This window comes from Cynoglossus semilaevis, chromosome 4 (genome assembly GCF_000523025.1).
Source record: "Cynoglossus semilaevis isolate Cse_v1.0 chromosome 4, Cse_v1.0, whole genome shotgun sequence".
Lineage (NCBI taxonomy): Eukaryota > Metazoa > Chordata > Actinopteri > Pleuronectiformes > Cynoglossidae > Cynoglossus > Cynoglossus semilaevis.
The window spans coordinates 14,332,577-14,357,395 of NC_024310.1; the positions used below are offsets into that span (position 1 = coordinate 14,332,577).

A 24,819-nucleotide genomic window follows, 5' to 3' on the forward strand; every position below is an offset into this window, starting at 1 on the left:
TTTATACATCATACAATGTCAAGTCAAATTACCCCAAAAAGCACTCCTCTGTTTAGCAACTGTTTATAGTTGAAAACTATGTTTCAGAGAGCCCCCAGCCCTGGTCACACACACACACTGTAGACCTGGGGATACCATTGTTATTTATACTAATAATTATAAATAAATGGTTGGCATTGGTTATGTACAAATAAAAATCATGTAAACATCATTGTGATATCTCATATTGAAATTGTGTTTCCACCCATTAAGACATGAAAACAATCAATCAGTATCAACGTTTGAAAGAAAATATCTTCATGAATGGGATCAATTATTTTCTCCAAACTTTAATTTTTTTTTTTTTTTTTTACATTAGGAGTGAAATAAAACACAGCAGCTTCATTTGAAAATGGAAAAGAACCACATCTTCAGGTCAAAATGAAAGAATTCTTCTAAATAATACAAATCCTAAAAAAAATATGTACATGAGGAGTGTCCATTGACAGTTTGACCTGTCGGTTGCACTAATTGACCTATAGCTATGTAATTGTGACTGAAGTTACTGACTCACAATGGTCATAAGAAACAACATCAGAAACGTGAGAACTTTCAGCAAACAAAAGGACAACACACAATCATCAGTTCCACACAGTTCACAAGGAACAGCTCAAAGAAGTAGTGATGACCTCAGATCAGGACTCAGTAAGAAGATTTCTGGAGATTATCATCCTCATCACCTCATTTGTTCCTTCAACAAACAAACAAAAAGAAGTGAAAACGTCAGTTTACACTCAAAGACGTCTGTGGTACCTTTCAAACATTCAGTGTTAGAATCATGTTCTGAAATTTTCCAGGTCCAGTTCTGAATCTTTGAAGGTCCCTTTTCTTTTTCTTTTCTTTCTTTGTTTATTACTTTTATTATGGTCATTATTGTTAGGACCCAGATCTTTGGCCTCTTTCAGACCAATCTCTAGGACCTTCCAGGACTCAGTTCTGAAGTTAATAAGTATTTTTGCTCTAATGTGACAATGGTAGAATGGAGTGGAGGATAGCAGGATAGTACCTTGGTCTGGAAGAAAGTCACCAGTTCAACACTCTAAATTGTTTGAAGTGAACTGTGATGTGGTTACATAACAAACCACATGTAAAACGTTTGGGTGGTGGACCACTGTCCAGAATTGTATAGCTTGGGCTTATAATTCACTGCAAAAGACATTAGTGTGAATGTGGGTGTGATCATCATCATCACCACCACCACCACCACCACCAGCCTCCTCCTGCTCATCATCACAGTCTGATATTCTCAAATATATTTCAACTTCTAAAATTGGAAAACATTTACTTTCAAGGATTTCCAGCACTTACCTTCCAGGATCTGATGGACTCTGATGTCACGAACAAACTGCTGCACAGCATAGTCTTTCAGATAACCATAGCCACCGTGCATCTGCAGAGCCTGGTTACAGATCTGGAACCAAAAACAGTGGCAACAGTCAGAGAACTGTGAACCTAGTTCATCTGCAAAGAACAGCAGCAACAAGAGCAACTTTTCAGACTGACGTTAAAACACTCGTCGGTTGCAAACAGTTTGGCCATGGAACACAGAGACACGGCGTTGGCTCGGTTCTGCTGCAGTGCAGTTGCAGCCTCCCGCACTAGGAGGCGTGACGCCATCAAACGAGTTGCCATCTCAGCGAGTTTGAACTGAAGGAACTTAAAAAAAAACAGGGACAAACAGAACAGTTCTTAGGTACTTTCCCTGGAGTCACGGGACCAACCTCATTGAAACTGACCTGGTTGTTAGAGAGACTTTCTCCAAACTGCTTCCGTACCAGCAGATGATCGCGGGCCAGGTGAACACAGGCGTGAGCAGCACCTAAAGAGCAGGAGGCTGTGGACACACATCATGTGACCTTATCAATGCACAGAGATGCAGTGGAGAACTGTTTCAGTGATCAGTGCAGAGTCCAACCTCCACTTGACTGTTGGAGATGTCAGATCTTTGACTGGTGACCAGTTCTAGAAAAGCTCTGTAAATCCAGACTATATTCCTGATCTAGGGAAAATCCTTCCTCATCCTCACCAATGTTGATCCGGCCCCCATTAAGACCTTTCATGGCGATGCTAAATCCTTGTCCTTCTTCACCCAGTAGATTCTCCACAGGAACTACACAGTCCTCAAAGATCACGGCTCTGGTGGGCTGAGAATTCCAGCCCACCTGAAGAACACATCAGAGAGAACACCTGACTCAGTGACCGTGATGTTCTACTGCCTCAGAAAGGCACCGTATGAAAACTTTGTTTTAAAGCTCTACCTTCTTTTCTTTTTTTCCAAAGCTGAGTCCTGGACTTCCCTTCTCCACCAGCAGACAGGAAATGCCTTTAGGTCCCTGTCCTCCTGTTCTGCACATGACCACGTAAACGTCTGCCTCTCCTCCACCGCTGATGAAGGCCTGCAGAAACATCAGAAGAACTATGTGAAGTCAAAATCCCACGATGGCAGAGTTTTGTGTCTGATGAACACACCTTAGAACCGTTCAGGACATAATGGTCCCCACTCTGCTGTGCTGAGGTCAACAGAGAAGCAGCATCGCTTCCACTGCCTGAGGTCAGGACAGATGAGGACAAAGAACAGAAACAGACTCAAAATAACTGACAACTTTGTGAACCTGAGAATCAATGTATGGAAACAGTTCATTTAAACAGTTCTAGTGCTTTAAATTCTAGAGTGTTCCAAGACATGTTCATGCAAATCATAAGAGTTGAAACTACATGAACAGAGCAAAACGTTGAATTTCCAAAATCTCAGCCCTGAACCTAGGACCAGGACTAGCTTCAACAAGAATTAAGTCTGGACCTGGTTCAGTGAGACAGTAGGAAGCAAACTTCTCCATGGTGCAGAGATCAGGACAGAACTTGTGTCGCTGCTCGTCGCTTCCAAATGTGTCGATCATCCAGGCACACATGCTGTAAGAAAAGAACGTGGCAGCAAATCAAAGTCAGACTCACAGACCGTCTGTTTCAACGCACAGTTATCATGGATGGAAGGCAGTGTACTTGTGGATACTGATGTAGGCTGTGGTGCTGACGCAGCCGGTGGACAAGGCCTCAAAGATGACTGACGTATCGAGACGAGAAAGACCCGACCCGCCCACATCTGGACTGACATAGATCCCTCCAAAACCCAGTTGGGCTGCTTTCTGCATTGTCTTCACTGGAAAGATTTCCTGAAATGAAACAAACACAAATTCTTTTGTACTTTTATATTAATACTGAGGCTTGAGCAGAAAAAAAATCCCAGATTATTTTACCTTCTGGTCCCATTCTGCCATGTGAGGAGCCATTTCATTGGCTGCAAAGTCAAAAGCCACTTTCTGGAACTCTTTCTGTTCATCTGTAAGTCCGTCAGAAGCTGAAGGAGGACAGAACTTTAACGATGATGCACCTCAAACATTCGTCAATGAAAATAAACTGTGGTCTGACACATAGCTCCATGCATTAGACAAACACACAGCACTGCTTCAATCGGTCCAAAAAAGACTGAAGAAAACTGAAAGTCAAAGACAACCAACATAATTAAAAGTGTGCCTAATGTTGGTATATCAAATACTAAGACCAAAGTTAACAACATCAAACAGCAGAAAGAATAATAAATGTTAGTGAGTCAACATTGGATCAGAAATGTCAAACACTGAAAACTTATTTTATGTCGTTCCAAAAAAATTTTTTTTCTGATTTCAGCTCATGTGAATCATCATCTTAACTCACGATCGATACACGAAGAAAATCCTCTTCTGACACTATTGACAAAGGGATTATAACTTCTAATTATGAACCTGCGGCTCATCGACCAGACCGCCGCCATCTTTGATGCCGCTGCCCCCTTAACGTCACAGACGCGCCCCCACCGCTCAGGCTGCTGGGTAATAGTTGAAGAAGAAAAAGACGAGGAAGAACACTTGTGATATATTTTTTTGCCGACTGGTGACGCTATTTTGCCACATTCCTGTGAAAATGCACCTACGTTCACTGACTCAGCTTTATGTGTCGGGTAAACAAAGCAAAAAACAAACAAACAAACAACTCTTTGTGTCTACACTCTCTTCAGTCTGTAACGGTACAGCTAATGTTTTTATAACTTTGTTATTATAGCAAATGACTCTGCCATTACACCTTAAGTCCCGTGTGTATCTTATACAAGTTAATTTTTTTATTCATCAATTGTACGTTTTAAGTTTGTTGTATAAAGAGACAGTTTAGAATAGACTAGAGCAGTGTGTGTGGTGGGTGGTACCTTTGGATAAGCATTACATATTTGCTGTTGACTTATAAACAGATCACACATACATACAAACACATTCACATTCCTACATATCAAATTACAATTATTGTTAACTATTGTTTTATTTTCTCCTGAAAATAAAAGGCAGATATACAAATAAAAATATATTTGGTGTAGAAACGTAGGTCATGTTTTTAAATTAATAAACGGGTGATTAAAATGAAAACATAATCAAACCTTGAGTTTATCACGTGAAAAAAGAAATGAATAATGGAGGACTGAAAGCAAACGCTGCCACCTGGAGGCGTATCTGGGTCAAACGTCTGAACGAAAACAGTGTCAGGTTTGGGTTTGAGTTTGAACACGTGATTGACCGGGCAGCAGAGGGCAGTGTGGGTCAGAACTGAAAGCAGAGTCAGGCTTCTTTTGTTTTGTTTTTTTAGTTCAGGCTGGGATGACCCTGACCCAGAAGGAGAGGATTCACCTGGTTCTGACTGGGATCGATGTAAGAAGATTTTGCTGGAGTTGTTCTAATTGTCATGTGTGTGTCTGAAACCAAAGTCTGGTCTTGGGTCCAGGTCAGGTGTGATGAAACAAGTGATCAGCAGCTACAAAGTCTGACCCAGGTCAAGGTGTTACTGGTTCTGACCACAAACTCTCCCTTCATCTGAAACAGAACTTTTCAAGAAGAACTCTCCTCTAGGAGTCAGTCTCTGTTACGGAGTCCAGCTCTGAGAGCGTCGGTTCCTCCTGGTGTTTTCTCAGAACTGGACGGTTGGTGTAAATATCATCAACAGGCAGAAGGAACGTCACCGTTTTTACTTTGGACCTCAAAGAAGAAAAAGAGAAGAGAAGTTCAGCAGAGGATGAAACTGTTCAACATCGGCACAGAGGAGAAAACACGTAAATCAGACACTTTGACCCGTGACCTGGCTGGTCTGTATGTTCATGTGAAAGTTTGGAAAACTCTTACAGCAGGGGGAGTAAGTGTTTGTCTTCCACCCAGAAGGTTGTGGGTTCAATGCCCTCCACACTCAGCCTGATGAAAATGAGCTGCACCAGGCTTAGAACTGTCCAGAATCAAACTGTCACAATTATTAGCAGGTTGATGAACTGCTCTGATTGGTCAACGGAGCATGTAACAGGTGTAAAGTGATGATGTCAGTGGTTTGAAAAGAACTACAGGTCACACTATTCCACATCACAGCAGCAGCAGCAGCTGTCAGCAGACTATTCCTGGCTCTGTACCTGTTTTTATGGACATACTCCTGCAGCAAGTGTCTACTGTTCACTTCAACGATGTCTCCTCTGACCATGCCTGCTCCAACAGCGCCTCCTCTGGCTGCACCACTGAAGCCATGGTTCCTCAGCTGAAATTCTTCCTTCAGGCGTCTCCATCCAGAATCAGTGCTTCTCATTCTGTCTGTCTGCCTCTCTGTCAGCGTCATGTCTGAAAGCTGTGAGCTGACAGAGTAACGTCGCACTGTCATCACATCTTTTCCTATAAAAACAAAGGAAACAACAGCAAAGTACTTTAGAACATTTCCCTCTCTTCCCCTCTCTACTACAGTCCTGTCTGATAAATGTACACAACCAGTCAACACATGATATCTTTTAACCTTTGACCTCCACAATTTATCCCAAAGCCAACAGGCTATTCAGCCTGTACAGAGGTCAGAGATCAAAAAAGTGGGGCAGATGCCGACCAACACAACAAGGGAGTACAATCTCAGTTCAAATGTGTTACACTGTGACAAAACTGTTTAAAATCCTCTGTTCAGATATACAGCTGGGAGACTACATGACCACAGGAGGCACTAGTGGGCCAGTCATTCATTCATTTATTCATTTTCATCCGCTTATCCGTTACAGGGTTGCGGGGGCAGCAGTCTCCACACAAATCACATTGCACCATACCTAAACCTTCCTGCAGGTGGTGAGTCCACTGGAAGGTACCAACCGCCCTAACTGAGATTCGAACTTGTCCAGGAGGTGAATCCTGGGGTTCCACACCAATGACAGAGCCATTGCCTCTGGGCCAAAGCGCCACTAGTGGGCCAGTCCGTGAGCTAAAACCACTGATTTTCTCTATGGACCTTGGTGTGGGAGACTATGACGATGATGATTCTCACACTGTTGAATATTTAACATACTATTTAACAAAGTTCTAGTCAAAGTTTGAGCTTTTTGACAATGTCAACAATGTCCAGGGAAATCACAGCCAACTGTCTGCAGCTCTGACCTTTGAACTGTCCTTCCAGCAGCGGTGCAGACACATTTCTCCTGAGGTTGACAGCCAGGTTTTCGTCCAGTGCCCAACGTCCTGCTGCTACAGCAGATGATGATGATGACGAGGAGGAGGAGGAAGAGGAGGAGGAGGGTGAAGCTTCAAGAACCAGTGGCCCCGCTGCCTGCCCAAACCCTCGCTGAACATGTTTCCCTCTTAACTGCTGGTTCTCAGCCTCCAGCTTCTTGATCTCCTCCTGCATCTCCACGATGACCTGAGCCAGGCTACGGCTGATCTCCATGCTGCTGCCGCTGCGTTGCCAGAACCACGGCTTTCCAAAGACCGGCGGCTGGTCTGGACGCAGCAGGAGCTGCTGCTGCTGAGGTCTTAACATGTCTGCGCCTCCTGCTGAGCCAGTCTGTCAATCTCAGTCCAGATCCAGTTCTATGTCTGGTTCTGACGCCTTTCAACACTTCAGCAGCTGAAAGACTCGCTCTGCACCTGCAGCGTTCTCAGCATGTTTTATTCATCAAGACCAGAGTCCAGTTTCAGCAAAACCAAAGCAGGGGTCGGAAATGAAACGTGGCCTTAAACAGAGAGATGGGCTCAGGTGGCAGGAGACGGAGGAATGACGAGAAGAATCTGTTTCCAAAGATGACGGACGTGGAAATAAGGTGAAAGAGACGAGAGAGCAGAGAAGAGCAGACGATCCTGGAGTGACTGATTCATTTTGTTCATGTGGTCGGACGGTGAGAGGGGGAAACAGAGAGAGACTGAATCCTTTCTGAAAGAGAAATGATGAAGAAAAAAAACATGAAGAAGAGAGATGAGAAGAACTCCAGTTCTCTTCTTTACACTGAGTTTGAAATTAAAAAAAAAAAAGAAAAAACAGTGGAGGAGTTGGATTTAAAACAAGATTAAAGTTGAAACTTAAATTCATCTCTTTGGTTAGCTTTTAGCTAACTGGGCTAACTTTAGATTGATCACTGAGGTTTTTTGTTGTTAGCTTTTGATTTATTTCTAATTGTAGCTATTTCTGTATAACAAATCTTCATTGAATATAAATTACTTTTAAAAAACAAACAAACCATTCCCTAAATGTTTAAATGTGAACCTCTTCTGATTAAACTTTTTTGCTTTACTTTTCTTTTGTTCTTTAGAAGAAAAAGACCTGAACCGTCTTTCTTTAAATGAAGAATTGAATTCATTCATATGTATGAATGAATGAAAAAATGACTAGACCGATTATTGACAATGAATGTGGGTCAGTGACGATCACTTCATCACAGACAAGAATCATTTTGTTTCAAAGCAGGTTTTTCTTAGTTCTTGATCATTTTGGTCAAAAATGTGACATTTTTGGACGAGTCCTTCAGGCATGTGAGGACACGTGAGGACATGATGTCAATTCTTTTTAAACTTGGTACAGAGACAAGATAATGAGTGAAGAGGAGATTGTGACCTGCAGGACTCAGAGAAACCTGAACCTACAGTAGTCCAGAAACCTGATCAGCCTCCACTCTCTGCTCCAGAAACTGGGCTGCAGAGACAGACCAGGAGGAGGAGCTGGAGGACGAGGCAGGCTCTGATTGGTTGGTGCTTCACTGCAGCAGATGGAAATCTTTTTAAAAGAAAAAAAAATCTAGATGAAAAAACTTAGACCAGTGATCTACACTGGTTTGGACTTCTCCAGGTCTGAAGGTCTAAGAACCTGATGTTTTAGTTGTAACAGGAGAATGATGTAGGAGTTTCATTTGAAGCCCTGATGTTTGTGGAACCGATTCTTCATCTTGAAAAGAAATAGATTCAAACTACAGACCTTGGACTTCATAATGTTCAGTCATACTGTACTAAGCTGTACTGTACCGTACTGTAAACTAACTTCTGCTAACATGAGCAGCTAAAGGCAGTGGACATTTAGCATCAATTTGTGCAGGCACAGAGGCATCAACACTGAGTGTTTAATGGGTTTTACAGAAACATGTTTGACACTAGTCTGGTACTGGTCTGACACTGGTCTTCTGGTTCAAACAGCTGCTGTTGACAAAATAGAACCACGGTGTTGAAGTTGAGAGACAATTCACAAAACCCTTTTCAAACAGATTTTAAACAAAAGTAAAAACAAGAAGAAGACAAAACAGAACCAAAAACACTTTTTATTTTTGGACCATGGAAATTTAAAAAGAGAAAATGTGAGAGTGAAACAAAAAAGAAAATACGAAACTTGAACATGAACCAGACTTTATTTCAAATGTTTCCATAAAACTTGAGTTTTTTGTTACTTTTATTTATTCTAAACTATTATTTTTTACATGTAAATATTTATAAAGAGAAACATCTCAGACTTAAATATCAATAATTATTATTTACAGTTGAAACTAAAACATTAACATTGAAATGTCAGTCATAAAATACTAAAAACTGTTTCTTTTCAAAAGCTTGTAGTTGTGTTTTTTTAACAACTGTAACAGGAACGTGTCCCACATCCAAACAGGAAGTGAAGAGCCCTCAGCTCGGCTTCTTCTTGGTTCATTAAAAAACAGCTTTTTAAAAATGTTTACCTGTTTTTTGTTCATGAAAAATTCTCCTAAAAAAGTTAAAATTTTACTGGAAAATAAAAATGAAAGCACCCAGGGTTTAGAATGTCACAGTTTTATAGGGGGCAGAGTCGTGGAGGTGTGTGTGGAGGTGTCTGTGTGTGTGTGTGGTAAAATGCAAGAATGATGATGAGGATGTCGGTATCAGGTTCAGCCCTTTGGCCTGAAAACCTCACCTTCAAATAAGAAACCCTGATCATGACAATTTAAATTTTTTACATTCACCACAGGTCGCACATTCACGTCAAAGAAAAAAACAAACAAAAAAAAACAACAACTGATGGACGAGATCTAGCATCAAAAATATTTACCTTTTGTACCTCAGTGGGCGTGGTCGGACTGTTCAGTGGGCGTGGTTAGTTTGTTTTTACATTCGTCACAAGTTACATTTTAACATCACATACAATAAATCCTACCAATAAAAAAAACAAACTAAGGGAAATTGGACTTCCTGTCAGGTAACTGGGTGTTTAGTTCAATGACTGCTCAGTGGGCGTGTCCTGGTCCTTGATTGAGGTCAGTCAGTCTGGTCCTGGTTTCGTGTACAAAATCTGCAACAGAAAATCAAAAGCAACAATAAAGCATACTACTGCACATTAGTTAAGACAGTCTTGGATTATGATTGGTCAGTTGATAACAGTTCTCCTCTCTGATTGGTCACCTGTTCCTTCATGATGGCTGACAGTTCAGTCAGCAGATCTCTGTAGTGCAGTTTCATCTCCTCCTGGTACTCCAGCTGATCCTCTTTGATCAGACGTTCGTTCACGTTCAGAGCTCGACCACAGGCCTCTGCGAACTGTCTGCAGGAACCAAGAACCGATCATATTAAGGTGTTGCTAAGAGAACTTTCTGCGGGGTCCAAAGACGGGCCATATTGTAAATATCTAGAACTGGGTGTAAAATATCAGACTGGTATATACAGTACATGGTTTGTACATGGTACCACGCCCAGTTCACATAAAAAACTTTTTTTATACAGTTTGTACAGTAGGGGTCTCCACCTCTACAGCATTTTTACAGGTTCTGGACCTGGTCTAAAGTGATTGATAGTTTCATCCAATCACTGATCAGCGTGTCAGTCTTACCTGAAGATCTCCTTCAGCAGCTTCACCTGGTTGTCTGGATACTTTTTTGCATTTTTTTCTTCTAAAAACGCCCGGGCGTAAGCCATGGGTCCAGCATTCACCTGCAGAAGAGTTGGAGAAGGTCACATGATCAGTGACATATGGGACTATGTCAGAGGAGGAGTGAGGACCCTGACCTTGACGCTGACGCTGCCCTGCAGCTTCAGCTGCAGTCGTATCATGTCCACCTCGTCCACGCTGCACAGATGGGTCAGTTCTGACACTTTGCCGGTCATTTCATCTATGGCCACTTCGATTGGATTCAACTCGGCGCTTTGCTGCTCCACCACCTGGATCCGTTTCTTCAGGTACGGGAAGCTGGCATTAGCTGCAGAGCAATGTGAGGAAGTAAATCAGGAGGTTCCTGTGGATTTGGGTGGAATCAGTTCCATGAAGGCTGTACTCACTTGTCAGGATGGTCCGTCTCTTGCACTGCTCTTCCACGTCTCCGTGTTTTTTTCCTGACAAAGTGAATGGCGTCTCGTACACAAAGCGTCTGATGTTGTGGTGTCGTTCAAAATCCGTCCTTTTCTCCTGCTGCTCTTTGTCATCAAAGTAAGGAACCACATATGTGACCTGGATGTAGGCGAACTTTGGGTCCAGGTCTTTGGGATTTACCTGTTAGGATTGTAAAAGTCAGCAGAAAAATACAAACCAGGTCAAACTTTGACCTTTGACCTAGGAAGAATTCCCTGCAATGAAATAAATATATGTTCGCAATATTTGAAATAACCTCCAAATTTACCAACTAAAATTAAACCTCTTCCCCTTGTTGGACACACAGCGCCCCCTGTCCTTTACCTTGTTGGAGTCCTGGATCATCTTGACGTTGTCAGCTCCAAACTTGTCAGAGTAGAGTTTAAGTAAACGCTGGGAGATTTCTGACAAACCAGTCAGCTTTGGTTCTTTGTATATGAACTCTTTACTTTCTTCTTCCTCAAAGAAACCCTGGGGCACACATACACACAAACACACAAATGTATTTATACACACACTCTGACAAGAGGGTTTTGTGTGAACATGATTTTACAGAACTGGAAATGTTTTTTTCTCTGAGTCAGGAACTATTTGTTCCTGTACTTTGAGCAGGTTTCTACCATCTCTCTGGATTTTCTTCTTCTTTTACCTTTCTGTTGTCAGAGATCAGGACGTCCACTTGATGGTGTTCACCAGTGGAAAATAAAGCCAGTAGGTGGCAGTAATCTGCTGCTTTTATTATCAGTCTTTGATCGGCTAGTGTGGCTAACAAGCTAATGCTGGTGCTAATGCGGCCTCAGCCCAACACTTTCTATTATTTCAAATGTGTTGCTGCCCCCCAGTGATCAACTGGAGTTTTGTTAGAAAAACCAACCACGGGTCAGTGATGTCAGAGGTCAGAAATCAAAGCAGTAATATAGTCAAGTGTCAAAGGTTAATGAGGGTCAGCATCAACAAATACGTTATTAGAACCTGGTTCACACCTGGACCTGGTGTAGTGAGGAAAATTAGTTTAGAGAAATAAAATTGGACAAAATGTTCTTTTAAATGGTGGGAATTTAAAGAAGACGCAAAGTAAGGTCAAAAATAAAGTAAGAGTTCGAGGGAAAAGGGATAAAGAAAAATGTGAAACTTACCTTAATCTTTAAACCAAATTAAAGAAGAAGAAGATGAACAGAGAACAAAGAAATTAAAGAAACCAGTCTTTTCACTGTGGCGCTGTTTAAATAAGACAACTATGAAGTCCTGAGTCCTGAGACTGTGATCAAACATGAAGCTTGGTGTTGGTTGGTTAAAGGGACAGGGAATGAAATTCACTTCCTGTTTCATGGGACAGTAAACTTGAACCATGCAAAGATTGCACCTGTTACTCACTGAGCCTATGGGACTGAGCACTGTCAGTCGTGAACCTCACTGCACGTCACTGCCCCCTGTCAGTGCAGCACGGTTCTTCCTGCCTCACCCTGTACATTTTCTTTGTGCTTTCATGGCTGATCAGAAAGACTAAATATGTCACATATGTTCATTAAATATATGAGACAGACTGTGGAGTGTCGGCATGTGTAGTACACAGTAATAAAACATGGCGATATAAAGTTAGATCACTGACTGTAGGTCACAGGATCACTGTCTGTGGATCACTGTCTGTGGGTCAGTGTCTGTGGATCAGTGTCTGTGGATCAGTCATCTTGGAGAACTGTTGTTTGCTACAGTTTTTCCTCACCTGTCCATAAAAGGCCACTCGATAGTAGCGTCCAAAGAGTCGTTTCTCTGAGTTGACCACCTCCGTCACCTTCAGATATGAACGATGGATGTCGTAGTAAAGTTCTGACAGTCGCTGTGGACACACAACACTGTCAGTTCACAGACACTCCATGCACCAAACCTCAAAGAATATGAGGGGTTTTAGCTCACTGAGACACAGCAGTGGTGGCTCCATCACTCAGTTCAAATGTGTTGAAAAATCTTTGTTGAGATTTACTTCAGTGGCACAAACTGACCACATGAGGCAGTAGTGGACCCGCAGCTGTGCTGTCTCTGTGAGCTAAATGACTGATTTCCTCTATGGACTTATTTTTCATAATGGAAAAGATTGTTGAACACACAAAATACACACGGCACACACACAGGCATCACAGGAAGTGGGTTACCTTAAAATCCCTCCTCTTCTCAAAGACGGCGATGACAGGTTTGTTAATGTCAGCGATGAGCTCGTGTCGCTCAGACTTCCATAGATAGTCTACACACAACTCCAGCTGCTCCACCAGTGTGTCCTGTAACACACACACACACATACACACACACACTCAGAGTCTGGAACTGTGGATGAGAAAATATTCTGGTTCTGACTGTCACTGCACCCACCTCAGTGTAGGGTGTGTCCTGTGTCCCAGTGTCTTCCTTCATGGCACCTTCCTCCTCCACATTAGGGCTGATGCCCACAAATGCAGCCCAGCCCATAGAGAAGGATGCTGAGGCGTCAGACAGAGTCACATGATCAGTTAAATCTTTACATACTGAAGGTTTTAAAGATGGAGCAGCGTCACAGGAGCAGTGACTCAGTTCTGACCATCAGACTAGGACCAAAACAAACATCAGTGAGTGAGTCAGAGAGTTGACCTCTGACCCTGCGCGTACTGTATGGATCACACACTCACTGTCTGGGTCGTGGGAGGAAGTTAGTAAAGAGGAGGAGCAACAGTTAAAGACAGGGCTGTCTTTAGACGACACACTGGACATCCTGGACTTGTCCACACTCCAGTAACCTGTTGGAGAGGAGGGGGGAGGAAAGGAAGTAGGGAGGGGGAGGGAAAGGAGGAGGAGGAGGAGGTTGAAACACTGCCCTCAATCCTGGTGATGTAGTTTCATACAGGTTTACGTGACAGACGAACAGACAAAAACATGTCACTCCAACACACACACACACAAACACACACACATGCACTCACCTCTTCTCGTCAGTGACTCAGCGATCAGAGCAGAGATGTGAATATAACACATTGCGGCCTGGACAAAGAAAACACAGAGTTTGAACACACACACACACACTCTCTATGAATTATTTACTAATCTCTTTTCTTAAAATTTGGCTATTTGTTAAACTTGGTCTAAGTCATATTTCAGCTGAAGCTTATGAATATTTTTTCGTGTTGTAAAAAAAAGAGACGTCAAAAATGTGCTGACAAACACAGACGTTGTTGTTACTACTGTCCGACAGTGCCCTCTACTGGAAAAGGCTCGTCATTCAGACCTCTGAAAGATCTCCGTTGCGGACGTGGACCTTGGCCATGCTCTCCAGCCACGTACGCCGCAGCTCCGGTGTGCTGGCGTAAGAGTTAGCCAGACTGTACTGTAAGTCCACCAGCATCTCCGGATCCTTCTCGTGTTCCTTCATTTGAGCCGTGGCCATCAGAACCGTCCTAATCCGCTTGGTCAGGTCCTTCACCTCAGCAGGGAATGCTGTGGTCTGCAGAAAAACAAACCAAAGGATCTTCAGATGTCACTGGATGAAAAGCTTCATGATCTGACCCAAACCTGGGCTGAATGACATCATCTTCAACTAACCCTTTCTGTATAACTTTATAGATTTGTTAGAACTCAATTGTGAATCTGTGATTCCTTGAGTACCTTCAGTGGAGCGTCTCCATTTGCAAAGTTGTTGATGATGGCCAGCGACTGCTGAAACCTGGATCCTCCGATTCCAGCATCTGCAATCAGCTGACTCACAGCCTTGATGACCTGAGGAGGAACAAAAGAACCTGTGGGTCTGAGGACCTGAGGACCTAAGACCTGAAGACGCAAGGACCTAGGACCTGAAGGTTGGCAGATCTGAAGGTCTGAATATTTAGAGCTCACCTGCAGATGTGAGCGGACGATGGACTTTCCCTTTGTAAACTCAAAGTTTTTCCTCATGACGACGTAGAGCAGGGCAGCAGCTTCAGTCTGTGTGGAACTGGAGCGGTGGTTGCAGCACTTGAGGATCTCGTAGCAGAGACGTCCACAGAGATCGGCTTTTCCCTGGAAGAAGGTGCTGGGGAACTACAGGAAGACACAACACCACGTGTCTAATAAAGGGCCGAGGCCTGAAGTCTGGACTGAATGTTCCTAAATCTTTCTGTCTGACCTTTTGCACAAAGAGTCTTAGAGCAGCAAAAACGTGACGCAGTGTGGCTGTGGACTGGTTGATCTGAAAGAACAGGAAGTAGGTGTCCAGAACTTTCTTCATCAGAAGGTTCTGTCCGTCGTCCTGCTGCAGCTGTTTCTAATGAAAAACAAAAACCAAAAAAGACACAAGGTCTAATTTTCAGATTTGATGACATTTAAGATCACAGCAATTTGTTTCATTATGTTTTAGCTAACTGTTAACTTCTAGTTGTTGCTGTGATTAGGTATTGGTTATTTCTGGGCCTATTACACTGACTGATTTGGTCTTAGTCCACATTCAAGTTCTAGTTAAAGTTAATATTTCAGTGTTTGAACATATTCAGCTGTTCTAGGGTCAAGAAAGAGAGAGGACAAGAAAGAGATATAAAGAGAGAGAGAGAGAGAGAGAGAGAGCTCTAACAACATCTGACCTTGTGGTGGAGGATGAAGAGCTCCAGTGTGTCCAACACTGTGAGGGAGACTTCAGTGGACAGACTGGCCTCCACATCAGTGGGACTTAGAGTCAAGTCTCCGTCCTGAATACTTCCGTCTGCACTCAGACAAAAAACCCAGAAAACAAATATTTCTAAATATTATTATTATTATTTAATATTAATATTATAATATTATTATAATTATTATGAATCCGCTTCTGAGAAAATTGGTTTTCTCTCTGACTGGATCGTGTTGAAATATGTTCTTCATCTGTTCTGTGTTCCTCACCATCAGTTTTCTTCCATTGATCACATTCTAATGTTTTAGACATTTTTATTCTGCTGTGGTCTTAACAGAACATCAGCTGTTCTCTGTGTTTTTGTGTGCTTGTTCTGACCCGTCTCCATCATGTGCAGTAGTTTAGGGTTGTTCAGTGCGTTCTTCCCCCTGATTATTGGGACTGTCTGAGAGCGAGCCTGTCGATGTCCCTCCCCTCCAGATGATGCCATCCTGCAGGGATCAGACAGAGAACGATTAGGTAGCCAAAGCCATCAAACATGAACTAGAATACATGAAAATAAAGAAATATAAAACTTCTGTAAGGTAAAAAAAATCATCTGACTGATTAAAATATGAACCGTTATATTAGTTGAATTAATAGAAGGTTATTGTACTACAGCACACAACTGTCCACAGAGAGACTTGCTTCTGTCACCCAGTTTAAAATCCTTTGTCAAGATTTCACTTAGGGACACAAACTGACCACAGGAGGCAGGATTGGACTAGCAGCTCCTGTGTAAAAAGTTAAAATCACAAATTTCTCTTAGGACTCTGTGAGCTGAGATGTAAATTAACGCTAAATGTCTTCTTTCATCAACTGATGCAAGTGTAAGTCACTGGTTATATGTTTATAAACCTGCTGGTTTTCATTTAACCAAACATGGTAGGTCAGTTAACCCAGATTGTCTCTTCAGAAGGCACAGTTACGGTGTGACATCACAGCTGTGACACGACCACAGTGGGTGTTACCATTGTGAGTGGAGACCGGAGGGGTTAGATGCCTTCAACGCGCCATTGGTTGGTGTAGTCTGAGCCAGTTTTAGTGCCGCTGCTAACTTCCTGTTCAGCAGCCAATGAGAGCACAGCTGAGGTTAGTTCAGACCTGCAGAGTACTGGTCTTTATCTGGATTCAAATTCTTTTCTGTCAAAATCACCAGAACTGAACATTCACTGTCTTGGTGATGATCTTCCTCTGATGCTGATAAAACTTAAGATATTTCTGTTCATGTTATGTTTCTAAGTAAATTAGCAAAACAACCCCAAAATGTTCATGAGCAGAACAGGTGTACCTAATGAAGTGTCCAGTGAGTGAATATTTGTGCAGTTTCTCTGCTGTGTTATTGTTAGTGTCTGTGCTCGGGTGCAGTCACAGTACAGGACTATTCCAGAGGTCCAGGACTCTTACCTGGCGATGTGCCGTTTTCCTAAGAACCTAAAGTGCTGAAGACAAAGCCTGATGGGAAAAAACAGATACAACATCAAAGTCAGAGTTGATTATTTTATGTTAAGTTTTAACAGGTTGTGTCGACTGTGGGGCTCAAATTAACCATTCAGGAGTTCAGAGAAAATATGAGTGATTTAAGCCCAGAGGACACAGTATCAACTGTATCAACATTAAACACATTAAACAGACACTCACTCAAGAATGCTGAAGAAGTCTGAGATCTCCTGGTGAACGGCTCGAGACCAATACGACACCAGCACATCTGAAACACATACACACACGCAATAAAACACAAGAGGGCGCACTATCACACAGGATCTGTGGTTGCCACTGCTGCACACTGTTGTTGTGACTGCTGTGTTGCGGGTCCTGACCCTCAGAGATAGTTTTCATGATGTGCAGGAAACAGATGAGCAGACTGCGAGTCTCTGCCTGGTCCAACTTATCACAACGAGAGCCACAGCCAATCAGAGACTGAGGACGAGCAAACTGAGACAAAAGAGAAAAGAAGGAAAACACGGCGTTTGTAGTGATTTCAGTGAAAAGAAATAACAAAGTGGTTTGTCTCATTATAGTTGTCACCATTTCAATCAACCTGAGCTTTTTGCTCTACTTTTGCCAGAGCTCGGTTTGTTAAGACATTTGGCTAACATTTAGCTACTTGTCGCTGGTAACACTTCTTAGCTATTTCAACCAATTTGTATTTTTTAACATCGTGTCCATAATAGAAAAATATTATTTGTCCATATTTGGCTCTTTTGACTTTATTCTTTGTTGTAATATGTTGGTGATGTTGTCCTCTCTGAAACTGGCCAACAGCTTTATTACACAAGTGGACTAAAAATATGGTTCACTTGAAAATGTTGACCTTGCTTGCAAATGTGATTTGCAAATCACTGACCTTCTCACAAGGCTCCATCTTCTCACTGTTCCGGTCGCTGTTGCTCGGGTTGGAGTCCATGCTGATTACAGACCCACGAGAGTCTGTCAGGTTTCCTCCAGGAATCGCCAAGGATGAAAAAGCTGAACGGGTTGGACAGGAGGCAGAGCCAAATTCATGTTTTGATTCACAGAAAAACATTTAAAAAATGTGAAAAAAAAAACCACTACATCACCTGTGATAGAGTTCAGGACTTCTCTGGAGAAAGACACATCCACCGAGTTTCCATGACGACTGACAGAAGCCATGCCCCCTCCAACACTGACGTCATCTCTGGAGCCCTAACCCAAAAGAACGCCCACAAAGACTCAAAACTAGGAACATTTTGAAAGGGGTTGCTGTTTGAGAAAAACTAAAATGATAGTAACATAAAAGGTTTTCTGAAATCATAGTTAACCCCGTTTTAGGCACAAAGACAAAAAGAGGTAGAATTAGGATCACTGCAGCTGGACTGGTCTGTCAGCTGGTCACTGCAGCTGGTCACTGCAGCTGGACTGGTCTATTACCTGGTCACTGCAGGTGAAGTAAATGGGAAAACAGTCTCGGAGGAAGAACCGGGGCATGTTGTCCAGAATGAACCCATACAGCGGCAGGTACAGAGATGAGATTCTTGCCTGCTTCTCCTGGAAAAACCAATACAACAGAAAACCTCAATAATAGAATATTCTGAAGACTGTTTGTGATTCAGATCCTGGGTCAGGGTCTGTTAAAGTCCTGGTCACCTTGGTGGCGTAGCGTGAGTCCAGTGAGTGTTTGGCCATCAGTGTTTTCAGTGTGGACAGAGCCAGGTGTCGCAGCTCCTGCTCATCCTGCAGAGCCAGACCCAGCTCCCGCAGCAGTAGTCCGGTAAGAAAGTGTTTCCGACAGAACTCTCCAGTCAGGTTGTACTCTGGAACTGACCCTGAGGAGGAGGAAAAGTTGAAGAAGACGACGGAGAATGAATCACAAATCTTTTGGTGTGTTTTTGTGAAAGGTCAGATGAATGGAGGACAGTGAACAGGACAGAGGACACAGTGGACAAGTGATTTACCATGAACGCTGCATGTCTCTGGAGACAAATGATCTGAGATGGAAAAAAAGACATAGAGACAAGACAAGTTAATAAGTGATGAGTGAATGAGTGAATGAGGGGGTGACTGGAGGGTTCCTCTCACACCTGTGATTCTGGCTGAAGGTATCGGCAGACTCAGAGGAATGTAATGTTCGTGGTTACAAACCTCTCTCAGAAATTCAAACTTCAGCTCACACAGGACCTGTTGATCACAGAAGAACCAACTGATGACATCACAGCCTGGAGCAGGCATGGGCACACTACAACAGTTTTTGTTGTTTATGTCTCCCACCAATAAAACCAGGGTTCATTCAGCCTTTCAGGTGATTCTCAAAGCAAAGAAAGTCACTTCTTTTTTTTTACCTTGCTGTCAGTAGCTGTGATCATGTTGATGTAGTTACTGATCAGTTTGAAGGTGAAGCCTCGATCCATCAGGGTGAAGCAGCGCTGTGGAGAAAACGCACAGAGTGACTTCGTGATGTCCACTGATGTTCACTGACGTCCACTGACATCACCCTCGTTGACGTGGATCTCAGCTGGTTCAGGTATTGGCTCTGTGGTCCTAGGTCTAACCTAAAACTGTTTCCTACCTTCACAAAAGCAGCCACAGCGAGGTTGGCACTGCGCGACTCCTCTGGCAGCTCCTTGTTTTTCCAGAAAATGTGTTCTGAAACCGTCTCCACCAGGACTTCTATCCTGTTCTGGTAGGATGCTGGAAAACGCTGCGGACGAGGAAGCTATTGAGCAGAACAAGAGAGAACCTAAGACGTGGTTTGGATCTGCTACTAATGATGGTTCTCAGTGATCCTGTCTCCATACAAAATGTCTTTTTGCAGCAGTGGTCATACCTGAACCATATTTGATCTTGTGATCATCACTGAGAACTGATTTCACAATGTCTTAATTAAAAATAGACCAAAAAAAGGAAAAACTTAGATTTTACTTTTAGCTTGTTGTCGTCCAGCAGATGTTGAGCCATGGACTTAACGATCAGCTGAAAGAAGAACCAGGAGAACTGCAACCAAAAAAACAGATCAGGGTTCCAGGTCAGAGTTCACCTACAGGATGTAATCTATTGAAAGAGCTGGTCTGAAGTACATAACTGGACCAACCTGGAGGACATTCTTGACCGCTGTGTGCTCATTACTCTTCAGGTCAAACGTCATGCCTTTGGCCAGTTCTTCATGGACTGTCCTGAAACCGTGAGCCTCGGATTTAAACACGTACTGCAAATAGACAGAAGGGCAGGGGTTTTTAGAAAATCTGAGTCAAGATTATCATCTTAAAAAGGGAAGGAATAAAAGGAACAAGCTAAAGGTAGCCTAGCAATAGCTAAACCGAGCAGTGAAATGGCTAACTTTTAGATAGGAACAATTAGAAAATCAGACCTTGATGTAGGAATGAAGATAATGATCCAGATGTTCTTCATGAAGCTTTGAAACTATGTGAACCAGCACTCTGAAGAAAAAAACATTTTGTCACAACATCAATTTATTTTTGAAGAAATGTCAAAGAATATGTTTTACAGGCCAGGCTGCAGTTCCACTCCATACCTGGTGGTAGCAGTGGTGACGTCATCACTATCATTCACTGTCAGAACCTTGAAAAGCTGATTTAACAGAACAGGCAAAAATCGAATGATGACTGGAATTCTGTCCATACTCAATAATCCCTGGATTAGGAGACAGGAAGAAAACTGAACTTTATTCCATTGTACTGCAGAGAATAGACAGTAATTCAACTCATCACATCCCATAATGTCACATACAGTGAAGTTCTGAGTGATCGTTTTACCTTTAAGCATGTCATAAAGTTGGAGGTAGGGGGCGCTGAAAGGTCCATTTCTCTCTTCTGACACTGATGGAAGAACCGGTTTAGATGAGGATCCTGGATCAAACACAGAAGGCCATAAAAACCAGGACTAAGAACTGCTGTGATACTGGACTAGTTTGGACTCTGTGATCTCTCCTGGTCTCATAAAAGTATCAGTACAGTATTTGAGTGAATGGTATAACAGTACCTGAGTATAAACTGTAGAGACAACATTAGTGGAAACTTTGAAAATAGTTTTTCCTCCATCCACCCATTTCATGTCTGCTCCGATCTGAAGGGGGAAAAAGAGAGAGAGAAAATGTGTATTCTCATTAAAATGAACCAAACAGTTCCGGTCCATTTCAGCACCATTATATCTTTGATGTGTCACCTTGTTGGACTCCTTCATGGTCAAGTATCCTGGAGGAAGGTTAGATGAAACAGGGATGTTGACCTCCTGGGACCACAGACGTTCATCTTTCAGGAGGGGGAGCCAAGAAAAACCAACTAAAAAACAGAGAGAAGAATGAAGCCCAGAATGACAGGCCCGTCTTCCTAGTGCAGAACCCAACTCACCTGGAGTCTCCAGAGCCTCCTTCCTCTTAGAGTTGGTCTTAGCATTGATGTCACAGGTGACGTGGTAGAAGGAGAAGAACAAATGATGCTTCTGGTGGAGCTCAGTAGGAAGTTCAATCTTCACCTGAGGAAAACAGACAAGATTGAGATGGTTAGCCCAGCCTGATGGAGAAGGTCCTAGGTCCGGAGTTCAAGGTTCTGGTTCTTAGTAAAAATCCTCACCTCATCATAGAAGTCAGGGTTCTGTGAGTGATAGAGGACTGTAGAGCAGGCTGTTGTGGTGAAGACTGGACCTCCTGATTTCCCATAGATGCACTAAAAAAGCAGGAGAAGTCTTCTGTTTGTAAGTTCTTGCACTTAAATATAACATTTCTGTTTCTACAGTACGTTCTACCTTCAGAGGTTTGGCTCCTTCTTCATCTGAGCTGCGAAACTCAACGTAGACAGCCAGGTTCCGAGCCTGTGGACCAGAGGACTGATCTCAGGGAGGCAGGTAGACTTATGCTGGTGCATCTAAATCTAAGAACCAGGTCTTAGATTGAGGTCTGAGAAGTTCAAGTTTGTTTACCTTAGCAAAGCTTTTCTGACCGTCATATTTCAGGTGTTTGGGGTAAACATAGATGTGGTTCCTGTAGACCCGGTGTGGGTGCGAGAACCTGATGGTGTCGTGCACAAATTCCTCCACCTCTACGGTTGGTGGGTGTTTGTCCAGTTCCTCAAAGGGTTTCAGCAAAACATAGGAGGATGTGACACAGTCTGGAGGAGCCAAGAGGAAAGACTGTTACAGCAGCTGACAGAACAAAAACATGGTCACTCACATGAAGAGAAAACCTAAGCAAAGAACACAAACGTACTGGGATGTTCCAGTGGGACATAGTCCAGCGTAATGTCCAGACTGCCAGGAATGGTCTGCAGTTTGCTGATCTTCTCAGCCCTGATCAAAGACAATATAATATAAATATAATAAACGTGATTTTAGCTGACAGACCAACGTCCTCTTTAAATATTGATATGTTCATTGTTTATTTTATAATATGAACTAAATATTCCAGTGAAAAAGTACCTCCTGTACTCTGTGACCAGCTTCATCAGGTCTTCTGTGGAGATCTTGTTGCTTTCTTGTTTGAATAAAGGAGAGAATCGGGACTCGCGGTCCAGAGTCCCATTGTTGTCCTTGAACACCAGCCTGGAAACATGAATAAAACATAAGGAACAAGTAATAAAAGATTGGAGTGTTGCAGTGTTGACTCCGGTTGTCTCCTGGTTGTCTCCAGATCTAGAACTAACCTGACGGACCAGGCAAAAGGCATCCGGTACTTTCCTAGTTTACTGCAAAACTGTTTGTTGGACCGTACATTCTTCTGAAGAGTCTGTTTGAGATGCAAACAAATGAGATGCAACGACATCAAAACAGATTAAACAGCAGAGAACATCTGGGCTACAATGGGACCTGATCAGGACTCATGGCTAAACCGGTCGAATCGTTCATCCTAGTGTCATTTTTAAGTATTTTTCCGTACTTTACTGGAGTCCGTGTTCTTGATGTAAGGCTCTGCCCCACTGGTGATATTTCCCATCAGCACTTTCTCAACTCTGGCCACCATCAGAATCTCAGGGTGTGGGTTGGTGACCGAGAATATTGCCTGTGAGAGAAGGAGTTCGATTATTATCATTCCTCTTCTTCTTTCAGTCGTTCTGTTCAGTGGCCACCATCATCTGCCCCCTCACTACTTCCTTAAACCCATCTGGCACTCTGACAACACACCTAAAAACAATCACTGCTACCACTACTCGACTTCATCCGTATACTTGACCTGCACACTCCTCACATTACAATTACAACACAGGGTGAGAACACTGAAGGACCAGGACCTGTTTTGGAAAACAAAGCCAGTTTTGAAGGTCTGCACTGAGATTGAGACAGTCTCCAGCAGTAGACTCCAGACCATTCTCATTTCCACATGTTGGATCACAGCTTCCTAACATCTGCCGAACATCAGGGTGGTTCAGGTCCACGTGAAAATCTGCGGAAACCTTCCTTCCTTCTCGGATGTCGAATAGAGCGAGTGAAATAAAGAAGGGCTCGATCTGGAGAAGAACATTCAAACAATCTGTCAATAATGTGTCAGTTGGATGAACTTCTCAGCTCACTCCTTTCTGCCCCTGTAATGTCAGAGAAGAACACTTTCAGAACTCACATTGGTCACTGGTCCAAGCTCGTTCTCGTTGATGCAGCTTTGCAGCAGGAAATTCAAAGACCTGCAGTAGACCATGAACCTTCTGCCTAGTTTCTCCTCAAATGGACGCACGGGTGAATTTTCAGAGGAGTGATGATGATGTGGATTCCCTAGGACCTGCATTTGCAGAAAACCGCAGATCAAATCAATTTTATGTGCAAGAAAGTTAAAAAAAAAGTTAATGGTTAAAGTATTGCAGTCATCAGACTCACAGGAGTGTCGGGGTCTAAGGAGAACAGGTTCAGACGTTCTTCTCTTCGAGCTGAGCGAATTCCTTCATCTGTCTCTGAGATGAACTGAGAGGAGGTCAAAGACACAGGGAACATCTCAAACATTTAAGGAAGAATCAGTGAAAACAGGAAGGCTCTGATTTGTTCACTAATGGATGAAAAGGTCCAGTTCTGCTGTGCCACCTCCACAGACCTTAGCCAGCTCTGGGTTGATGCCACTCTCTGTTGTTTCTCCATCCTCCTGCACACAGCCAGTACTCAACGACAGCTCCAACAGGTCTGCAGAGGAAACAAACCCCATCAGCTCTACGGAAACCAGGACACTCCAGCTCAGCCCAGAGCAGTCCATCTTAGACTTTGGCTTTAAAACAAGTACTTAACAGTCACATCTAAACTCCCTGGTTCTCCCTCACCTTGTCGGTGGTCAGTCAGGTCCAGACTCTTGCGGTCCAGAGCAGGGACTTCGTGAGGACTGATCTGCAGGATCCTGGTCAGCGTGGCAATCCAGTCCTCCATGTCCTGCTCATTCTCTGCCGCCAACACGAAGTAGGTGACCTCGTTCATCTTCAACTCAAAGGCGTGTTTCCTCAGACGATGGTTCTTCAGTGGAGACAACAGGGCAGGATGTCAGCAAACAAGTTAAAAGGACAAGAACCACAGAGATGAAGGGAAGACTCAGACCTGGACCACTCCAGTGCAGGAGTCCAGGAAGATGCAGCCTTTGGGTTCTTTAGAGATCTTCTCGTCTTTGTAGAAGTTCATGATGTAGGAGTTGTCTGTCAGCTGAGTCAGCTGAAAAAACCTTCTCTTAAACGACTACAGGGACAGAAAGACAACAAAAGTGATTCATACTATATTTTTATTATTTTATTATTTTTTATTTTATTATTATTATTATGTACTGTATATTAATATATATTAGAATACTGAGATATTGTCCAGCTCCTACGCACTAGTATTCTCAAAGTGTACATTAATAATGTGTTATTATAATCTGTTAAAGACAGAAAAGATCTGGAGAAAGTCTGGAGTCTCTGACCCGGACAGTGATGCTGTTGTTGACAGTGCTGTTGAAGTTTCCTTTGTAGAGCCAACCAGAGCGGAACACACCCATGTTTCCTCCTCCTCCTCCTCCCCCTGCTCCTCCAACTCCTTTAGATGAAGACAGAGAGGTGGTGTCCTGTGAAAGACAGAGATCAGAA

At 43.0% G+C, this 24,819-nt stretch overlaps 2 protein-coding genes across 5 annotated transcripts in view; both read right to left on the reverse strand.

Annotated features, from left to right (window-relative positions):
• Positions 1–22: 22 nt before the first annotated feature.
• acad8 (acyl-CoA dehydrogenase family, member 8) lies at positions 23–3,913 on the reverse strand. Its single transcript, XM_008309465.3, has 11 exons — positions 3,751–3,913; positions 3,294–3,394; positions 3,040–3,209; positions 2,840–2,949; positions 2,509–2,585; positions 2,298–2,435; positions 2,066–2,201; positions 1,776–1,873; positions 1,543–1,695; positions 1,348–1,450; positions 23–730 (listed from the first exon to the last, which is right to left on the reverse strand). The coding sequence occupies exons 1-11, from the start codon at positions 3,845–3,847 to the stop codon at positions 675–677; spliced, it is 1,239 nt and encodes a 412-aa protein (XP_008307687.1). The 5' UTR covers positions 3,848–3,913; the 3' UTR covers positions 23–674.
• A 4,802-nt stretch (positions 3,914–8,715) lies between these two features.
• dock10 (dedicator of cytokinesis 10) overlaps positions 8,716–24,819 on the reverse strand; it is a 25,561-nt gene continuing 9,457 nt past the window's right edge. For all 4 annotated transcript variants that reach the window (XM_025055007.1, XM_025055008.1, XM_017032135.2 and 1 more), the window contains exons 6-56: positions 24,657–24,797; positions 24,299–24,433; positions 24,031–24,217; positions 23,811–23,896; positions 23,600–23,683; positions 23,349–23,504; positions 23,023–23,238; positions 22,671–22,793; positions 22,438–22,520; positions 22,214–22,336; positions 22,005–22,084; positions 21,719–21,906; positions 21,545–21,610; positions 21,373–21,465; positions 21,151–21,274; positions 20,966–21,081; positions 20,783–20,866; positions 20,557–20,649; positions 20,316–20,434; positions 20,151–20,220; positions 19,875–19,988; positions 19,706–19,777; positions 19,353–19,499; positions 19,126–19,209; positions 18,868–18,964; positions 18,742–18,774; positions 18,434–18,612; positions 18,218–18,334; positions 17,887–17,992; positions 17,673–17,794; positions 17,146–17,260; positions 16,967–17,033; positions 16,733–16,780; positions 16,297–16,386; positions 15,665–15,777; positions 15,264–15,382; positions 14,813–14,950; positions 14,545–14,727; positions 14,317–14,427; positions 13,940–14,155; positions 13,638–13,695; positions 13,347–13,454; positions 13,054–13,160; positions 12,840–12,962; positions 12,413–12,526; positions 11,014–11,160; positions 10,620–10,830; positions 10,350–10,540; positions 10,174–10,274; positions 9,750–9,888; positions 8,716–9,639 (exon numbers count right to left, since the gene is read on the reverse strand). In XM_025055007.1, coding sequence (XP_024910775.1) covers positions 9,610–9,639; positions 9,750–9,888; positions 10,174–10,274; positions 10,350–10,540; positions 10,620–10,830; positions 11,014–11,160; positions 12,413–12,526; positions 12,840–12,962; positions 13,054–13,160; positions 13,347–13,454; positions 13,638–13,695; positions 13,940–14,155; positions 14,317–14,427; positions 14,545–14,727; positions 14,813–14,950; positions 15,264–15,382; positions 15,665–15,777; positions 16,297–16,386; positions 16,733–16,780; positions 16,967–17,033; positions 17,146–17,260; positions 17,673–17,794; positions 17,887–17,992; positions 18,218–18,334; positions 18,434–18,612; positions 18,742–18,774; positions 18,868–18,964; positions 19,126–19,209; positions 19,353–19,499; positions 19,706–19,777; positions 19,875–19,988; positions 20,151–20,220; positions 20,316–20,434; positions 20,557–20,649; positions 20,783–20,866; positions 20,966–21,081; positions 21,151–21,274; positions 21,373–21,465; positions 21,545–21,610; positions 21,719–21,906; positions 22,005–22,084; positions 22,214–22,336; positions 22,438–22,520; positions 22,671–22,793; positions 23,023–23,238; positions 23,349–23,504; positions 23,600–23,683; positions 23,811–23,896; positions 24,031–24,217; positions 24,299–24,433; positions 24,657–24,797 — 5,967 coding nt within the window. In that variant the 3' untranslated portion in view covers positions 8,716–9,609. The remainder of the gene's footprint in view (positions 9,640–9,749; positions 9,889–10,173; positions 10,275–10,349; positions 10,541–10,619; positions 10,831–11,013; positions 11,161–12,412; positions 12,527–12,839; positions 12,963–13,053; positions 13,161–13,346; positions 13,455–13,637; positions 13,696–13,939; positions 14,156–14,316; positions 14,428–14,544; positions 14,728–14,812; positions 14,951–15,263; positions 15,383–15,664; positions 15,778–16,296; positions 16,387–16,732; positions 16,781–16,966; positions 17,034–17,145; positions 17,261–17,672; positions 17,795–17,886; positions 17,993–18,217; positions 18,335–18,433; positions 18,613–18,741; positions 18,775–18,867; positions 18,965–19,125; positions 19,210–19,352; positions 19,500–19,705; positions 19,778–19,874; positions 19,989–20,150; positions 20,221–20,315; positions 20,435–20,556; positions 20,650–20,782; positions 20,867–20,965; positions 21,082–21,150; positions 21,275–21,372; positions 21,466–21,544; positions 21,611–21,718; positions 21,907–22,004; positions 22,085–22,213; positions 22,337–22,437; positions 22,521–22,670; positions 22,794–23,022; positions 23,239–23,348; positions 23,505–23,599; positions 23,684–23,810; positions 23,897–24,030; positions 24,218–24,298; positions 24,434–24,656; positions 24,798–24,819) is intronic.

Coding starts and splice junctions, on each gene's coding strand:
- acad8 (XM_008309465.3), bottom strand. CDS start 3,847: ATGGCGGCGGTCTGGTCGATGAGCCGCAGGTTCATAATTAGAAGTTAT. Junction 2,586..2,839: donor CTACTGTCTCACTGAACCAG/GTCCAGACTTAA, acceptor TCCTGACCTCAG/GCAGTGGAAGCGATGCTGCT. Junction 1,451..1,542: donor CAACCGACGAGTGTTTTAAC/GTCAGTCTGAAA, acceptor TTTTGGTTCCAG/ATCTGTAACCAGGCTCTGCA.